Below are 16,268 nucleotides of genomic sequence, written 5' to 3'. Positions count from 1 at the left end.
ATGAGAAGCTCGGCCTCTCACTGAGCATCGTGAAAACCAAAGTGCGCTTCCAGCAGGCAGCAGTCAATCCCTCTCCAATGCCAGAAATACAGCTTAATGGGTTACTTCCCCAACATTATTTTCCATCTTCATCGCTATAATACTTCATCTTGTTGACGGGAAGCTTCCCACCGGAGTGGAAATAATCTATCGAACAGACAATAAGTTATTTAACCTCAGCAGACTGAAAACCAAGGTTACAGCAACATCTCTTATAGAACTTCAATATGCAGATGATAATGTAGTCTGTGCGCATTCAGAAGAAGACCTACAAGCCACTCTAAAAACCTTAACAGAAGCAAACGAGAAGCTTGGGTCTCATTGAACGCAAATGAGAAGCTCGGCCTCTCATTGAACATCGAGAAAACCAAAGTGCTCTTCCAGCAGGAAATAGTCAATCCCTCTGCAATGGCAGAAATACAGCTTAATGGGTTACTTCCCCAACATTATTTTCCAGCTTCATCGCTATAATACTTCATCTTGTTGATGGGAAGCTTCCCACCGGAGTGCAAATCATCTATTGAACAGACAACAAGCTATTTAACCTCAGCAGACTGAAAACCAAGGTTACAGCAACATCTCTTATAGAACTTCAATATGCAGGTGATAATGTAGTCTGTGCGCATTCAGAAGACCTACAAGCCACTCTAAACACCTTCGCAGAAGCAAACGAGAAGCTTGGGCTCTCATTTAACGCAAATGAGAAGCTCGGCCTCTCATTTAACATCAAGAAAACCAAAGTGCGCTTCCAGCAGGCACCAGTCAATCCCTCTGCAATACCAGAAATACAGCTTAATGGGTTACTTCCCCAACATTATTTTCCATCTTCGTCACTATAATACTTCATCTTGTTGATGGGAAGCTTCCCAACAGAGTGTAAATCATCTATCGGACAGATGACAAGCTATTTAACCTCAGCAGACTGAAAACCAAGGTTACAACAACATCTCTTATAGAACTTCAATATGCAGATGATAATGTAGTCTGTGCACATTCAGAAGAAGTCCTACAAGCCACTCTAAACACCTTCACAGAAGCAAATGAGAAGCTTGGCCTGTCATTGAACATCGAGAAAACCAAAGTGCTCTTCCAGCAGGGAATAGTCAATCCCTCTGCAATGCCAGAAATACAGCTTAATGAATTACAAGAGAACGCATCTGAATCATGTTCCTAGGAGGGAAGGGAGAAAGGGGTCTCCCAAAGCAGTTGCTCTATTCCGAACTCAAAAACGGAAAAGGGAATGTTGGTGGGCAGGAAAAGAGATTTAAAGATGGGCTCAAAGCCAACCTTAAAAACTCTGGCATAGACACTGAGAACTAGGAAGCCCTGGCCCTTGAGCGCCCCAGCTGGGGGTCAGCTGTGACCAGCAGTACTGTAGAATTTGAAGAGGCACAAATGGAGGGCGAAAAAGAGAAATATGCCACGAGGAAGGCGTGTCAAGCCAACCCTGACCAGGACCACCTTCCACCTGGAAACCAATGCCCTCACTGTGGGAGAAGATACAAATCAAGAATAGGTTTTCATAGTTACCTACGGACCCACTGCCAGTACGCCAATCTTGGAAGACAATCCTACTTGGACAATGAGGGATCGCTTAAGTAAGTAAGTTCTCAAATATTATACTGTGTCCAGGTTGGTTCATCAGGTGTTCTGTTGGAGGCAAGTGTGGATGTTGCAATTAAGCACCTTGATTGGTGTTTAATGGCCTTGCAGCTCCAAGGTCTGGCTGCTTACTGCCGGGGGATATTGACAAGCTGGAAGGTGTCTAGAGAAGGGTGAATCAAAATCGTCAATTATTTATTTATTTATTTATTTATTTAAAAGTTTTGTATACCGGCCTTCTCACCTCTCTCGAGGGACTCAGACCGGTTTCCAACCATAATATCACATGCAATCAATAAAACATCATAATACATATTACAGTAAAACATTAAAACAGCAATTACAATCAATAACTGTAATGGTCAGTTGTCACACTAAAATCGTTGCTCATCATCCTCCATCCATATCTCAGGGTGTTGGCTCACTCGTCGAATGCCTGTCTCCATAACCAAGTCTTCACCTGTTTCAGGATAGACGGGGCGGTTCTGATCTCTAGTGGGAGAGAATTCCAGAGTCGAGGGGCCACCACCGAGAAGGCCCTGTCCCTCGTCCCCACCAGACGCGCTTGCGAGGTCGGTGGGACTGAGAGCAGGGCCTCTCCAGACGATCTTAATAATCTTGATGGTTCATAGGGGAGAATACGTTTGGAGAGGTAAACAGGGCTGGGGTCGTTTAGGGCTTTATAGGTTAACACCAGCACTTTGAATTGTGCTCGGAAGCCAATTGGCAGCCAGTAGAGCTGGAGTAACAGCGGAGTGGTGTGCTCCCTGTACCCAGCACCCGTTAGTAGTCTGGCTGCCGAGCATTGGACTAGCTGCAGCTTCCGGGCAGTCTTCAGAGGCAGCCCCATGTAGAGAGCATTGCAGTAGTCTAAACGGGATGTAACCAAAGCGTGGACCACCATGGCCAAGTCAAACTTCCCAAGGTATGGGCGCTCCCCTGACCACCGCCGAAACCTGGGGCTCCAGGCTCAGCGATGAATCTAGGAGAACTCCCAAACTGCGAACCTGCGCCTTCAGGGGGAGTGTAACCCCGTCCAGCACAGGCTGTAACCCTATACCCTGTTCGGCCTTCCAACTGACCAGGAGTACCTCTGTCTTGTCTGGATTTAGTTTCAATCTGTTGTCCCTCATCCAGTCCATCACAGCGGCCAAGCACCGGTTCAGGACTTGGACAGCCTCCTTAGTAGCAGGTGGGAAGGAGTGACAGAGTTGGACATCATCTGGACATCATTTATAATCCCAGTCTTATGAAGAATGGCTTAGTGTGGAGAAGAGAAGGATAAGAGGGGACATGGTAGGCATGTTTGAATATTTGGAGTGTCATATTGACACATGTTGCTGCTCCAGAGCCGAGGACAGGGAGCAATGGATTCAAACTGCAAGAGCAAAATATCTCCCATTTAGTTCTCTCAGGGTTAAATCCACAGATCTCAGCTGACTAGAGAGGAAGAAGAGGGCAAAGGAAAAGAAGGAGGGACCATTGTATGGAAGACCCCTCCCTGACCAGCTGCTCTGCAGATTTGCCAGCTAGTTGTGTTGGTGTGCTCTTCCAAAAGCCCCGCACCCCTAAAAGCAGGTACGCTCAGCTTTTGCAAATACGCAAAGGAAGGTCCCTGGCTTTGATGATTTCCATTTGAAGAGAGACGCAGGAGGCCTCCTCGCCTGGGTTTCTGTAAGTTGCAAAAACAGATTTGGGGAAGGGGTTTGGAGGGGGAGATGAGAGGCAGACCCCTTTCTCCCTTCCCTCCTAGGAACAAGATTCAGATGCGTTCTCTTGCCACGCTTTGAATTACTCATCCTTTGCGCTTAGCAAGAAGATCAGGGGCACAGCTACACTGTAGAATGAATGCAGATTGACCCCACTTTAATTGTCCTGGTTTAGTGCTATGGGTTCTTGGGGATTGCAGTTTGACAAGGTCTTTCGCCCTCTCTGCCAAAGGCTGCTGGTGCCTGGTGCAATTACAACTCCTAGGATTCCATAGCACTGTTAAAGGGGTCTCGAACTGCTTTAATTCTACAGTGTAGCTGCACCCTTAGATGTGTACCCTTGCCATGCTTGGAATTGCTGCTCCTTTGCGTGTCACAAAAAAAAAGGAGCTCTTGGGAGGCATCTACGCTGTAGAATGAATGCAGTTTGACATCAATTGAACTGGCAGGGCTCCGGTGTTATAGAATCATAGAATCAAAGAGTTGGAAGAGACCTCATGGGCCATCCAGTCCAACCCCCTTCTGCCAAGAAGCAGGAATATTGCATTCAAATCACCCCTGACAGATGGCCATCCAGCCTCTGTTTAAAAGCTTCCAAAGAAGGTGCCTCCACCACACTCCGGGGCAGAGAGTTCCACTGCTGAACGGCTCTCACAGTCAGGAAGTTCTTCCTCATGTTCAGATGGAATCTCCTCTCTTGTAGTTTGAAGCCATTGTTCCGCGTCCTAGTCTCCAAGGAAGCAGAAAACAAGCTTGCTCCCTCCTCCCTGTGGCTTCCTCTCACATATTTATACATGGCTATCGTATCTCCTCTCAGCCTTCTCTTCTTCAGGCTAAACATGCCCAGCTCCTTAAGCCGCTCCTCATAGGGATTGTTCTGCAGACCCTTGATCATTTTAGTCACCCTCCTCTGGACACATTCCAGCTTGTCAATATCTCTCTTGAATTGTGGCGCCCAGAATTGGACACAATGTTCCAGGTGTGGTCTAACCAAAACAGAATAGAGGGGGAGCATTACTTCCCTAGATCTAGACACTATGCTCCTCTTGATGCAGGCCAAAATCCCATTGGCTTTTTTTTTGCCGCCACATCACATTGTTGGCTCATGTTTAACTTGTTGTCCACGAGGACTCCAAGATCTTTTTCACACATACTGCTCTTGAGCCAGGCATCATCGTCCCCCATTCTGTATCTTTGCAAAGATTCTGTATCTTTATTCTATGCTCAACTTCCTCTGCTTATGCTGAAAGACCTAGAGATTTCTAAGGAGACCGCTTTTCTAGGAATCTCTAATGCCCCTTCTACACTGCCATATAAAATCCAGATTATCTGCTTTGAACTGGATTATGTGGCAGTGTAGACTCATAATCCAGTTCAAAGCAGATAATGTGAATTATTTATTTATTTATTTATTTGCTTTATTTCTATACCGCGTTTCTCAGCCTAATTAGGCGACTCAATGCGGTTTACACAATGTAAATTAACACAACAATAACAGTTAAAACACATCATACACAATAACAAAATACACAGTTATTATCAATTCATGATGCCTCGATCACAAAGCAAAATCCATTCTCATAATCCTTGTGCCATTCCTATGTTCAATTTACCGTCGTCCTATGTTCAATTACGCTGATTAGCCAAACGCTTGCTCAAAGAGCCAGGTTTTAACCTTCTTCCGAAACGCCAGCAGCGAAGGGGTCTGTCTGATGTCAATGGGTAGGGCATTCCATAGCCGAGGGGCCACCACCGAGAAGGCCCTGTCTCTCATCCCCGCCAACCGTGCCTGTGATGCAGGCGGGACCGAGAGCAGGGCCTCCCCGGAAGATCTTAGTGTCCGCGTCGGTTCATAGGTGGAGATGCGTTCGGAGAGGTAAGTGGGACCGGAACCGTTTAGGGCTTTGTAGGCTAACGCCAGCACCTTGAATTGTGCCCGGTAGCAGATTGGCAGCCAGTGGAGCTGGCTCAACAGAGGAGTGGTATGCTCCCTGAGTGCTGCTCCCGTTAGCAACCTGGCTGCCGAGCGCTGGACCATCTGAAGCTTCCGGGCAGTCTTCAAGGGCAGCCCCACGTAAAGCGCGTTGCAGTAATCTATGCAATTATCTGTTAGAGCATGAAAAAAATCAGTTGGTGAATGTGTTAACTGAAAATGCAAAACACAAAGCTGACTGGTTGGGCCAGACCTGGGGAACTAGCTTAGCCTGGGAGTTTTGGCAACAGTTACATTTTTAGGCTTGAGCTTTGCATGAGCTATTTATTTACTGTGTCAGGCAACCGAACAGTTGTATTACATTTTTGACAGAACAAACAAACAAACATACAAAAGACACAGAGTTTGCAAGCTTGGTAGTTGATTAAATGTCCTTTGACCAGTATCTGGCCACTTGGAGGGGAGAGTCTCTCATTGGGTATCAGCCATTGATTGAGGCTCTGGGTTTGAGCCTGCCACTTTTGGACTCTCGCTTGCTGAGGTGTTCCAGCAAGTGTCTCTGTAGATCTTAGAAAACTATTTCTTGATTTAAGTCGTTGACGTGCTGGCTGGTGTTGCTGCAAGAACTACATTGTGCATGTAGCAGGGTTCAGGTTGCATTTCAGCAGGTGGTCTGTAATTTGCTCTTCTCCACACTCGCATGTTATGGATTCCACTTTGTAGCCCCATCTCTGAAGGTTGGCTCTGCATCCCGTGGTGCCAGAGAGAGGTCTGTTCAGCGCCTTTCAAGTAGCCCAGTCCTCTGTGTGCCCAGGGGGGAGTCTCTCATTGGGTATCAGCCTTTGATTGAGGCTCTGGGTTTGAGCCTGCCACTTTTGGACTCTCGCTTGCTGAGGTGTTCCAGCAAGTGTCTCTGTAGATCTTAGAAAACTATTTCTTGATTTAAGTTGTTGACGTGCTGGCTGATGCCCAAACAAGGGATGAGCTGGAGATTTCTCTGCCTTAGTCCTTTCACTATTGGCTGCTACTTCCCGGCGGATGTCAGGTGGTGCAATACCGGCTAAGCAGTGTAATTTCTCCAGTGGTGTAGGGCGCAGACACCCCGTGATAATGTGGCATGTTTTATTAAGAGCCACATCCACTGTTTTAGTGTGGTGAGATGTGTTTCACACTGGGCATGTGTACTCAGCAGCAGAGTAGCATAGCGCAAGGGCGGATGTCTTCACTGTATCTGGTTGTGATCCCCAGGTTGTGCCAGTAAGCTTTCGTATGATATTGTTTCTAGCACCATACGAAAACTTACTGGCACAACCTGGGGATCACAACCAGATACAGTGAAGTGCATGAGCTTACTTACAGAGAGACTTTTCTTGCTTCATGAGGTGCTAGAAGTAGATCTTTTACATGGACACCGAAAGACCATTTAAATCTCTCTCAAAAGGACGTTGTGTGAGTCAACACAATTGATCACGCGATTGTATATATGTTGCTATGCATTACAAAGCGTAAACTCCTCGTTATTTACTGTTTATCTGCATGGCATATTTTCTTTCTCTGGCAAGGCAGTGTGTGGCCTGATAAAATGTGAACTACCTGTGATTTTCATTCCGCCACATTATCTGCTTTGACAATCTGGATTATATGGCAGTGTCGAAGGGACCTAAGTCTTCTGATGTGATTCTATGTTCAGTGTCCAGCGAAAATTGCCCATAGACTTGTGCTTGAAAACTTAGAAATTCCTAGGGAAGTGTTATCTCAGGCTGGAAAATATACAGTTTTATAATTTGCATTTTTTCACATTCACAGGGTCCCTTTGCCCCTAACACCAGTGAAGGTGGAGAGCTTACTGTATTTATGTCTGCTTTTTTTTCCAGGGAAACAACTAAAAAACAATGCTGTTGGAGTCTCAACCAACGTTAATTGGCCTGGATACCTGAAGATACACAACATCATGGAAAAAAGTGCTGTGGCAACACACCATTGCTTTGCCATGATGGAAAAGTAGTTCTTTCTGTGGTCAAATTTTCAGCAAAATGGAGAGAATATGAAGGAAAGGAGCTGAATTGGGTTCATCCCCAATAAGAGAAAATGGCTACCGAGAAGAAAACTGAATTCTCGACTCCGGGATTTTTCAGAGTTATTGTGGAGCCGGAGAGAAGGTCTCAAATAAAAATGGAGGCTCAGGAACTGGAATCAGAGACAGATTTGCAGAGAATTGGGGAAGGCGTTCTGTCTCTACTCCCCAAAGAAATGGATCCTCAAAGAGTAGCAGCAGCCCCAAAGCCATGCATAAAGTGGAAATTAATCCAAGGTGATTCATCCCAGCAGTGGGAGACGCAGTGGCCTGAATCTCTGCACGCACCACATTCCCCGATGTCTGAACATAGCAGCCTGCAACGGCCAGAGAATCATCAGAGGAAAGATGGAAATAACTCCTTGTCACAGTCAGAAGGAGTAGTATCCACACGCCACTGGGCTACTTCCAAAATCGCAAGTCTCGGCAAAACAATGGGGGGAACCCAAAGTCTAAACTTTGGGAGTGGAAGAGAGGACAGAGAATCACCAAGAGTAAACGGTGGTGGTGATGACAATCGTCTGAGTTCAGAAAGTCAGCGCCAACATTTCCGGCAGTTTGATTACAAGGACGCCGAGGGGCCGTGGGAAGCCTACTGCCAGCTACGGAGATTTTGCCACCAGTGGCTGAAGCCAGAGGCGCACACGAAAGAGGAGATCCTGGAGCTGGTGATCCTGGAGCAGTTCCTCTCCATCTTGCCCCGGGAAATGCTGAGCTGGATCAGGGAGCGGGATTCGGAGAGTTGCTTCCACGCCGTGGCTCTCGCCGAGCATTTTCTCCTGCGGCAGCATCAGGCTGAGAGGCAAGTTCAGCAGCAGCAGGTGAGAGTATTTTTAGGAGAATCATAAGCGTCACATAGAATCGCAGAGTTGGAAGAAACCCCAAGGGCCGTCCAGTCCAATTCTCTGCAATAATAATAATAATAATAATAATAATAATAATAATAATAAAGAACGCATCTCCCTCTACGTCCCACCCCGGAGTTTGAGATCATCTGGAGAGGTCCTGCTCTCGACCCCACCACTATCACAAGTGAGGTTGGTGGGGACGAGGAGCAGGGCCTTCTCAGTAGTGGCCCCTCACCTGTGGAACTCACTCCTGGGGGAAATTAGGGCATCAACATCCCTCCTCTCCTTCAGGAAGAAACTAAAGACGTGGTTGTGGGACCAGGCCTTTGGGCAATCTGACAACTAGATAAAGACAATCAGACGATTAGGACTGACAGGACTGACAATGTGGAATTGGAATTTGGACTATGAGATAGCGAACGCTAACCGTCAATGAGGAGTAATTGGGTTTGTATTGGTTTTATTGGTTTTATTGTTGTAATTCAGGAACTGTTGTTTAATTGTTAATTGCTGCTATTTGTTTATTACTGTTATGTGATGCTGGCATTGAATTGTGCCTTTGTAAGCCGCCCTGAGTCCCTTTCGGGGTGAGAAGGGTGGGGTAGAAGTAACCGAAATAAATAAATAAATAAATAAAGATAATAATCAGCATGCATTATTCGCCGTTACATCACACAGTCCTAGACACTTGGGAAATGTCTGACGTGTGATCCAATACAACAGCCAGCAGAGTGTCTGCTGTGGACTCATCTTGTTGTGTTTCAAATAACAGTAATAATAACAATAATAACCATAACAACAACAAGAACAATAACAACAACAACATTACACTCTGTGGATCAGGGACAACTAGGTTATCAGTCTAACAACTGGAAATCAAATCAACTTGCATAAATTTTCAAATGGCTGTGAATGCCATTTTTCTCCAAAAGGTTACGAAGATTGTGGTTTTCCAAAACAGGTGATTTCTTCCTTCCAGGCTTTATTTGTTACGTATAAATATAATAAACAAACAACATATTCTCCCTTATTGCAGGTGCCAAGTATGATAAAAGAGGAGGCTTTGGGTTATTCAGTGGAAGACAATGGTTCTCCAGATGTGAATCTCCATCAGCTCTACGGTGAAGTCAAGCAGGAGGAGGAAGATGGCAGCGTGATAGGTATGGACCGATTGTCGCTGAATCTATATGCACACTTCATCTTTTACTGTTGGGATAGGCAATTCACAGGGACTAGGTGAGGTGTCAGAGAGGTCGCTAAAGACCATCAGAAAATACAGTATCTTCTGTTGTTCATGGGGGTTCTATGTGAGAAGTTTGGCCCAATTCTATCATTGGTGGGGTTCAGAATGCTCTTTGATATTTGGAGAACTATCAATCCCAGCAACTACAACTCCCAAATGTCAAGGTCTATTTTCCCAAAAATTCCCCAGTGTTCACTTTTGGGCATATTGAGTATTCACGCCAAGTTTGGTCCAGATCCATCATTGTTCGAGTCCACAGTGTTCTCTGGATGTAGGTGAACTCCAACTCCAAAACTCAAGGTCAATGCCCACCAAATCCTTCCAGTATTTTCTGTTCATTGTGGGAATTCTGTGTGCTAAGTTTGGTTCAATTCCTTCACTGGGGGAGTTCAAAATGCTGTTTGATTGTAGGTTAACTATAAATCCCAGCAACTACAACTCCCAAATGACAAAATCAATCCCTCCCAAACCCCACCAGTATTAAAATTTGGGCGTATCGGGTATTTGTGCCAAATTTGGTCCAGTGAATAAAAATATATCCTGCAGATCAGATATTTACATTATGATTCATTTATTCTTGTTATTTATTTATTTCGAACATTTCTAATCCGCCCTTCTCAACCTCTGAGGGAGGACTCAGAGCAGCCTACACCGGCAACAATTCGATTTCACAAGATAAAACATAATAACAAAGACAACATCAATTTAAAACAGTGAATAAAACATCAAGGTAAAACGGATTAAAATCCATTGAAACATTGTCAACAATTCATGCAGCCAATTCCAGTCTGATCCAAAATGCTGTCATGCTTGCTGTCCAAAGGTCTGGTCCCAAAACCATGATTTAACCTTCTTCCTAAAAGAAAGGAGGGAAGATACTGACCTGATCTCGATGGGGAGCGAGTTCCATAGGTATGGGGCCACCACCGAGAAGGTGTGGGGCTACCGTGCATTTGCGAGGCTGGCGGGACCGAGAGCAGGGCCACCCTGGACAATCTTAAACTACAAGGTGGGACATAGAGAGAGATGCGTTTGGACAGGTAAGCTAGGTCTTTATAGGTCAAGACCAGCACTTTGAATTGTGCTTGGAAATGGACTGGCAGCCAGTGGAACTGACACAACAGGGGGGTGGTATGCTCCCTGTATGACACTCCAGGAAATAACCTGCCTGCCGCCCTTTGGAGTAATTGAAGTTTCCGAACAGTCTTCAAAGGCAGCCCCACGTAGAGCAAATTGTAGTAGTCTATTCAGAATGTAACCAGAGCATGGACCACCATGGCCAGATCAGACTTGGCACACAAGTTTTAATTGTGCAAAAGCTCTCCCGGCCACCGCTGAGACCTGGCGTTCCCTGTTCAGCGATGAATCCAGGATCACTCCCAAGCTGCAAACCTGCGTCTTCAGGGGAGTGTGACCCCATCCAACACATGCTGTAACCCTATGCCCGGTTCATAACAGTAGCAAAATAACAGTTGCGAGGTAGCAACAAAAACAATTTTATGGTTGGGGGTCTCCACAACATGAGGAACTGTATTAAGAGGTCACGGCATGAGGAAGGTTGAGAAACACTGGTCTAATCCGTGGGTTGTTGTAGGTTTTTTCGGGCTATATGGCCATGTTCTAGAGGCATTCTCTCCTGACATTTTGCCTGCATCTATGGCAAGCATCCTTAGAGGTAGTGAGGTCTGTTGGAACTAGGAAAATGGGTTTATATGTCTGTGGAAAGACCAGGGTGGGACAAAGGACTCTTGTCTGTTGGAGCTAGGTGTGAATGTTTCAACTGACCACCTTGATTAGCATTTGATAGCCTGGAAGTGCCTGGGGCAATCTTTTGTTGAGGGGTGATTACAATAACCCAGTGATTCTGGCCATGAAAGCCTTCGACAATACCCTGGTCTAATCCGTTAACATGATTTTCCTGCTTCTTGGCAGGGGTTGGACTGGATGGTCCATGAGGTCTCTTCCAATTCTATGATTCTTCTTTTTATTTTGTCCATATTTCAGCAGGGAATGAAAGTGAGAGCAAAAAGGAGGAGATGTTGCCAGAAAGAGAGGACTCTCCAGATTTGGAAGAAACACTTTCGAATCAAGTAAATCCCAGCAGACCAGAGGGGCAGGAAATGGAAATGCTTAAGTGTGAACCTACCACGCCTGAGCCAGAGGCTCTCGGTGAAACAACGACCCAGCAAACAATATCCAAAGGAAAGAGACCAAGTGACCGGCTGTTCCACAGTCTCAATAAAATCCAGAGGAGCCAGACTGGGGAGGAACTCTATGAGTGCTCCGACTGTGGCAAAGCCTTTCTCTCCAGAGCTGGCTTTATCATGCACATACGGATTCATGGCCGAGAGAAACCGTACGAATGCTTGGACTGCGGGAAACACTTCCGGCGGAGCTCGCACCTCAACAGCCATAGCAGGATCCACGCTGGAGTGAAGCCATTCAAATGCACAGACTGTGGAAAGGGATTCAGCCGCAGCTCCAACCTGATTTCGCACCAGAGGATGCATACGGGGGAGAAGCCGTACACGTGCTCCTCTTGCAGCAAACAGTTTTGCGACAAGTCAAGCCTGGTTCGGCACGAGCGGCTTCACACAGGGGACAGGCCGTATAAGTGCACCGAATGCGGGAAAAGCTTCAGCCAAAGCCACCACCTCATCACACACCAGAGAAGCCACACGGGGGAGAAGCCCTATAAGTGTCTGCTCTGTGATAAAAGCTTTTGCGACCGCTCGACTTATATCAGACACCAGAAAAACCATACGGGGGAAAAGACCTTTAAGTGCATGGACTGTGGAGAATGCTTCAGCCGGAACAAACACCTTGTTCGGCATCGGAGTATCCACACGGCGAGGGAACTGTATACATGCCCAGATTGCGGCGAGAGCTTCTGCCGTCGGTCGGGCCTTAAGATGCACCAGAAGATCCACACGGGGGAAAAGCCATTTGAGTGTACAGATTGCGGGAAGAAGTTCAACCGCAGCACGAACCTTATTAGCCACCAGAGGATCCACACTGGAGAGAGACCCTATGGCTGCCCCGAATGTGGGAAGAGGTTCAATCGGAGGACTCACCTTGTTAGCCATCAGAAAATCCATGGGCCGAGGAAAGGGTCCACAGAAATGCTCAAAGTTGGAGAAGGGCTTCCCCCTCCAGAACTCATGTCCCCCCCGTCTTACATCATCACGACCATTGTTTGAGGTAGGTTGGGAGAGGGAGACCAACTGGCCCAGAGTCACTTCATAGTTCATATGGGACTCAATTTAGATTTGCACTTAAGGTAGGAGAGAGAAGGGCTTTCCAGGTGGCTTTCAGTTACAATCCCCATCATTCCTGACTGTTCCAGGTGATAGCTGGCAGCTAATGGGAGCCAGGATACTACATCTAGGCAGCACCTTACCAGTGTTGTAGTTGCCATTGCACCATGTTGTCTATCACCAACAAAACCGTACCTGTCCATGTGTCTGTGAATACTATAATTAGGAGAAATGACCCTATGAAGTAATTTTATATTTGGGAAAGACCTCTAGGATTATTCAGTCGAACCTCAGACCATGCAGGGATACACAACCTGCCTTGAATTCCTACCAGCTGCTTAAGGCAGGGGTCCCCAAACTAAGGCCCGGGGGCCAGATATGGCCCTCCAAGGTCATTTACCCGGCCCCCGCTCAGGATCAACCTAAGTTCGAAACAATTTGAAAGCACACAACAACAAGAAGAATCTTATCTCATCAGCCAAAAGCAGGCCCACACTTCCCATTGAAATACTGATAAGTTCATATTTGTTAAAATTGTTCATTTTAATTATTGTATTGTTTTTAAGTGTTTTTGCACTACAAGTAAGATATGTACAGTGTGCATAGGAATTCTTTTTTTTTTTTACAAATTATAATCCGGCCCTCCATTAGTTTGAGAGACTGTGACCTGGCCCTCTGTTTGAAAAGTTTGAGGACCCCTGGCTTAAGGGGTCATCTCTTGACTGTGTGGTCTCCCTTTTTTGGCTATGAATTGTAATATGTGACTGTTTTCTACTTTTGTATAAAGCTGATTTCGTATTCTTCTACTTCTCTGATCGTTTTGTGGGAGCTCATGTTGCCCCCCCCTCCCCCCAGATTCGAACCTGCAACCTTTCGGTTAACAAGTTTAGCAGCTCAGTGGTTTAACCCATGGCGCCACCAGGGTTCAAACTGCTAGGTTAGCAGAAGCTGGGGCTGACAATGGAAGCTCACACAAATCCCCAGATTCGAACGTGCAACTTTTAAGTTAGCAAGTTTAGCAGCTCAGCGATTTAACCCACTGTGCCACCAGGGTTGTTTTCTTATCCCCCATATATTACAGCTCCCATATCTGTGCAGGATATGTGAAAATACAGATGATACAAAACCTTACTATTTTCAGTGGGAAGAACAATGGAGGGGCCAAGAAGAGCTCTGAATGCGATTTTCCTGCTTCTTGGCAGGGAGTTGGACTGGATGGCCCATGAGGTCTCTTCCAACTCTATGATTCCAAGAGGATGCAGCTTGCACAGGATGCCCTAAGTGGATAACTGAATCGGTTCTGCAGATGCAGGGATCTCATTGTATATCGTCTCCGTAATGTTTTCATCACACCCTTTTATATATTTTCAATATGTGTTTTTTCATCCATCTTTTTTTGGAAAAAAAAGTATTAATCCTGCCCATTGTGGTCGCGATAAAACATTACAAAAATGTAGAATTGAAGATAAATTAGACCTATACATGTGATTGAATAATTGGTATTAAATGCTTACTTGTTTTGATAAAGGAGTCGTTTTTATCATTGTTCTGCTTTTTCTGAGTGTGTTTTGGTGGGTTTTTTATATACGAACACAAACCGAGTGGAATCTGTTTTCCTGACATTTCAATACATTGCACTGGACTGGATGGTATTAAAAGGAACTTATGAAGACCTTTAATTATTGCTAAACTGCAACTCCCAGCATTCCACACCAGTTGGCCATGCAGCTTGGGCCACATGAAAGTTACAATAGATTGCAATTGGCAGAGTGTATGTCTGTGGGAGTTATAGTTCCCAAAGGTCCACACCCTTCTCTGGGTGCATCTACAAACTGTGAGGATGCCTGCCATAGATGCAGATGAAACGTCAGAATCATAGAATCATTGTTGGAAGTTGGAAGAGACCTCATGGGCCATCCAGTCCAACCCCCTGCCAAGAAGCAGGAATATTGCATTCAAAGCACCCCTGACAGATGGCCATCCAGCCTCTGTTTAAAAGCCTCCAAAGAAGGAGCCTCCACCACACTCCGGGGCAGAGAGTTCCACCGCTGAACAGCTCTCACAGTCAGGAGAGAATGCTTCTGGAACATGGCAATATAGCCCAAAAAACATACAGCAACCCTGTTGACGCACAGTTTTTTACATGTGATTGGAAAATCAGTATGCATTCTCTCAGCTAAAATCTCGCAAGGACAGTAGTTTGAGACTTCCGGGCTACATCACAGTGCAATATAAGACAATAATAATAAAAGAGATGTAGGGAGGCATTCGAACAGTTTGGGAGGAGCCAGTCTTCCGTGGTGTGATGAGTTAAAGTGCAGTATTTTGATTGGGTGTGATGAGGAGAATGTGCATCCCATTTCAATACAGTATTCATTCAGTCTTTAAAAAATATGGAGTGCAAATAAACAAATTATATCCCAATATGGGGTGCATATAAAAGAATATTTATTTCCATGCTACTCCTCTGTTCTGCCTTGGTTAGACCACACTTGGAATATTGTGTCCAGTTCTGGGCACCACAATTGAAGAGAGATATTGACAAGCTGGAATGTGTCCAGAGGTGGGCGACTAAAATGATCAAGGGTCTGGAGAACAAGCCCTATGAGGAGCGGCTTAAAGAGCTGGGCATGTTTAGCCTGAAGAAGAGAAGGCTGGTAGGAGACATGATGAGGGCCATGTATAAATATGTGAGGGGAAACATAGGGAGGAAGAAGCAAGCTTGTTTTCTGCTTCCCTGGGGACTAGGATGTGGAACAATGGCTTCAAACTACAAGAAAGGAGATTCCATCTGAACATGAGGAAGAACTTCCTGACTGTGAGAGCTGTTCAGCAGTGGAACTCTCTGCCCCAGAGTGTGGTGGAGGCTCCTTCTTTAGAGGCTTTTAAACAGAGGCTGGATGGCCATCTGTCAGATGGGTCGAATGCAATGTTCCTGCTTCTTGGCAGGGGGTTGGACTGGATGGCCCATGAGGTCTCTTCCAAATCTAGGATTCTATGAATCTATGAATTATATCCTAATGTGATAAGAAGACTGTTGGTCCAAACGTACTAGATGGCAGTCCTGACAGCTAGAAGTCTAGCCTCCACCCACAGCTTTTGCTCATGACTGAAAAAGGAGATAGGTATGTTTCGGGGTGGGGTGGGGGGTCCCATGGAACAACTCCATCAAGTGCAAAAAATAATCCCAATGGAGCATTGCAGCACACCCAAATAGCTAGGAGTTACCCTGGACCTTGCTCTGACTTAGACGAAGCACACACAAAAAGTGGGTACTAGAAATAACATCGTATGAAAGCTGACTGGCACAACCTGGGGGTCACAACTAGACACAGTGAACGCATCTGCCTTTGCGCTTTGCCACTCTGCAGCTGAAAACGCATATCCAGTGTGGTACACATCTTACCAGGTTAAAACAGTGGATGTGGCTCTTAATGAGACAAGCCGCATTATCACAGGATGTCTATGCTCAACACCACTGGAGAAATGATACTGTTTAGCTGGTATTGCACCACCTGATATCCGTCAGGAAGTAGCAGCCTGTCATGAAAGGACCAAGGCAG

The 16,268-nt window shown here is 45.8% G+C and overlaps 1 protein-coding gene across 3 annotated transcripts; it reads left to right on the top strand.

Annotated features, from left to right (window-relative positions):
- Positions 1 to 3,099: 3,099 nt before the first annotated feature.
- Positions 3,100 to 14,232, top strand: LOC132765720 (zinc finger protein 436-like). Of its 3 annotated transcripts, none has more exons than XM_067465244.1 (4): positions 3,100 to 3,219; positions 7,158 to 8,178; positions 9,242 to 9,365; positions 11,453 to 14,232. In XM_067465244.1, exons 2-4 carry the CDS (start codon positions 7,372 to 7,374, stop codon positions 12,646 to 12,648), a joined length of 2,127 nt encoding a protein of 708 aa, XP_067321345.1. In that variant the 5' UTR covers positions 3,100 to 3,219; positions 7,158 to 7,371; the 3' UTR covers positions 12,649 to 14,232. The 3 variants fall into 3 exon arrangements, with proteins under 3 accessions (XP_067321345.1, XP_067321346.1, XP_067321344.1); XM_067465245.1 differs by having other exon boundaries at positions 3,100 to 3,315; positions 11,456 to 14,232; XM_067465243.1 differs by having other exon boundaries at positions 3,100 to 3,315.
- Positions 14,233 to 16,268: the final 2,036 nt, after the last annotated feature.

Source organism: Anolis sagrei, chromosome 2, assembly GCF_037176765.1.
Source record: "Anolis sagrei isolate rAnoSag1 chromosome 2, rAnoSag1.mat, whole genome shotgun sequence".
Taxonomy (NCBI): Eukaryota; Metazoa; Chordata; class Lepidosauria; order Squamata; family Dactyloidae; genus Anolis; species Anolis sagrei.
Note: the sequence above shows the minus strand (reverse complement) of the source record. Positions and strands in the feature narration are given on the sequence as shown.

Excerpts from the sequence above, each read along its gene's own strand:
- LOC132765720 (XM_067465244.1), top strand. The coding sequence starts at position 7,372 with ATGGCTACCGAGAAGAAAACTGAATTCTCGACTCCGGGATTTTTCAGA. Across the intron at positions 8,179-9,241 it reads GGCAAGTTCAGCAGCAGCAG|GTGCCAAGTATGATAAAAGA; the intron begins GTGAGAGTATTT and ends CCCTTATTGCAG. Across the intron at positions 9,366-11,452 it reads GGAAGATGGCAGCGTGATAG|CAGGGAATGAAAGTGAGAGC; the intron begins GTATGGACCGAT and ends TCCATATTTCAG.